Consider the following 2,500-nt stretch of genomic DNA (forward strand, 5'->3'; position numbering starts at 1 on the left):
CACACACACACACACACACACACACACACACACACACACACACACACACACACAGAGACACACACACGCACACACACACACACACACACTTGTAGACGCACACACCGACTTCTCTGTATTGAAAGACTCCTGTATTGAATGACTGGTGCAACTGTTTGTTACTGAAGTGCTTTCAATCTGGTCCTTGAAAGGATTTTTAAAGGCACCATGTCCAATAGCACACACACACACACACACACACACACACACACACACACACACACACACACACAGACACACACACACACACAGACAGGCACACACACACACCCCAACATTCCCTGTGGTTGAGGAATTAGCACTTAGCACTCGTTCCAATTCAATATGCACATAAACAAACAAACAGTGCAGTAGAAGAAGAAGAAGAGGCAAATCCGCTCAGTTCGCGCTTCGTGCTTCGTGCTCCGGCTGCCTCACCAAACTCCCAGTAGAGCATCATCAGCCGTCCATGATGAAAAGACTCCTCCTCCCATTATGGAGTACTTGCACTTCATCAGCTCCTCTGCTCCCCCATAACCGGATTATAGTTTTACATAATGCAGAAAATAGAAACTGTTGTTTATTTATGACGGTGCGGGTTTATTTATGTTGGGCGGCAGTTGGTAGTGTTGGTTTTTTTTTGGAAAGAATTTGTGATTTCTTGCATTTTTATTGCCTCCTTCTGTGCTGCTGAGTGTGTATTATTTGAAAGGCCTTCTATTTACGGTTGTGCTGTATATAGCATAGATATGAAAGCTGATTCACGCCTGATGACGTGGTTTGAGGATTGCTTATGGGTTTCTTTGTTTGAATGTGTGTTTGCTTGTGTGAATGCGTTAGTTTGTTAGATCTGAAGTTATACCTGAATAAATGTGTGTTTGTGCAGCAGGTGTATGCGTGTGTGAGGGGTTTTTAGGTTAAAAACAAAGTTTGCTATCCTTGGGTGCTGTGATGCTTTGGGATCACAATGGGACAGACTGACTTTCACTCCTGTGTGTGTGTGTCTGTGTCTTGGTCTGCTTGTGTGTGTGCAAATTTGTGAGGTTCGTGTGTGTGTGTCTGTGCGTGTCTGTGCGTGTGTGTCTGTGTGTGCGTGTGTGTGCGTGTGTGTGTGTGTGTGTCTGTGCGTGTGTCTGTGCGTGTCTGTGCGTGTGTGTCTGTGTGTGCGTGTGTGTGCGTGTGTGTGTGTGTGTGTGTGTGTGTCTGTCTCTCTGTCTGTGTGTGTGTGTGTCCTGTAGCCACTGGTGGAGGAGGCCAAGAGGGCGGTGGGCAACATCAAGTCGGAGTCTCTGTCTGAGATCCGCTCTCTGCGCATGCCCCCCGACGTCATTCGGGACATCCTGGAGGGAGTGCTGAGGCTCATGGGGATCTTCGACACCTCCTGGGTCAGCATGAAGAGGTGAGACGAGACGCACACAGGCGCCACAGCTCCTGCAGCACAAGGCAGACGCTATTCAGTGTTGCCAGATGGGGAGGTTTAGGATGGCCGTCTGCGGAGAAAAAATGTCAAAAAACGGGCATTGGGCTGGTTTTTCTGTAGTGGGATTTAGTGCCTCTGGGCTATAGGGGTGGACAATATGGCAAAAATGTCAAATTTTTTTAACTTGAAATCTCTATTTCTCTATTATATATAATCTCGATTTTTTTTTATCACAATCTTCCATCCAAAAAAATATTTTGATATGCTTGCAATTTATAATTTGCAGTTAATGAATTGTTAACACACTGATGACACTCTCATAAAGTGCACAATTACAATACAATAATGTAAAGAATGAAATTGAAGACAACAACACAAGTAAGTAAACATCACTTTGATACTGATAGTTAACATCCTCACTGCAAGACGATCTATACGATTTCTTCACTTTGGCAGATTCGAGACGATCTTGTACTCGATATCACGATTCACGATTAATATCGTCATATCGCCCACCCCTACTCTGGGCCGCTTTTGAGAATTTTTTTGGGACTGGACATTAACAGACACATCTCGTAACCGTGATGCTAGTGTTTGTGTGTGCGCGTGTGCGTGTGTGCGTGTGTGCGCGTGTGTGTGAGAGTGTAATGCCATTTTTCCACCTCCTCCATGCACATACCAAGTAACTTTCACGACATGCCCAAAGAGTTTCGAGCTGGACCTGGTAAGGAGCACTCATGACACATTCAAGAAGAAATGGTAGAAAACCACTGTATGCAGTCGAGAGGTGTTTTCCACTTCACTCCAGTCTACACGTCATCTGCATAACTTGCATGCTTTATGCGATAAGCTTTTCATTGAGTGTTTAAACAACCAGCGCATGGACAAGCCAGCCACCATTTACCCATTAAAAGTAATGTCCCCACCTAATTTACAACTTGTTTACGGCATGTTTAAAGCCAGCTTTATTGACCGTAAACAAGAAAATCTGATTCAGCACAGTGCCAGGCTTGTGGATCATTACGAAATATTTGCATATGCGCAGTGTTTGTGTGTGCATAC

The 2,500-nt window shown here is 44.8% G+C and overlaps 1 protein-coding gene across 1 annotated transcript in view; it reads left to right on the forward strand.

The window, feature by feature from the left end:
- The window catches only part of dync2h1 (dynein cytoplasmic 2 heavy chain 1), a 346,171-nt gene that overhangs the window by 116,874 nt on the left and 226,797 nt on the right, over window positions 1-2,500 (forward strand). Inside the window, exon 59 of the mRNA XM_063205480.1 lies at window positions 1,257-1,417. Coding sequence (XP_063061550.1) covers window positions 1,257-1,417 — 161 coding nt within the window. The remainder of the gene's footprint in view (window positions 1-1,256; window positions 1,418-2,500) is intronic.

Source organism: Engraulis encrasicolus, chromosome 8 (genome assembly GCF_034702125.1).
Source record: "Engraulis encrasicolus isolate BLACKSEA-1 chromosome 8, IST_EnEncr_1.0, whole genome shotgun sequence".
Classification (NCBI taxonomy): domain Eukaryota; kingdom Metazoa; phylum Chordata; class Actinopteri; order Clupeiformes; family Engraulidae; genus Engraulis; species Engraulis encrasicolus.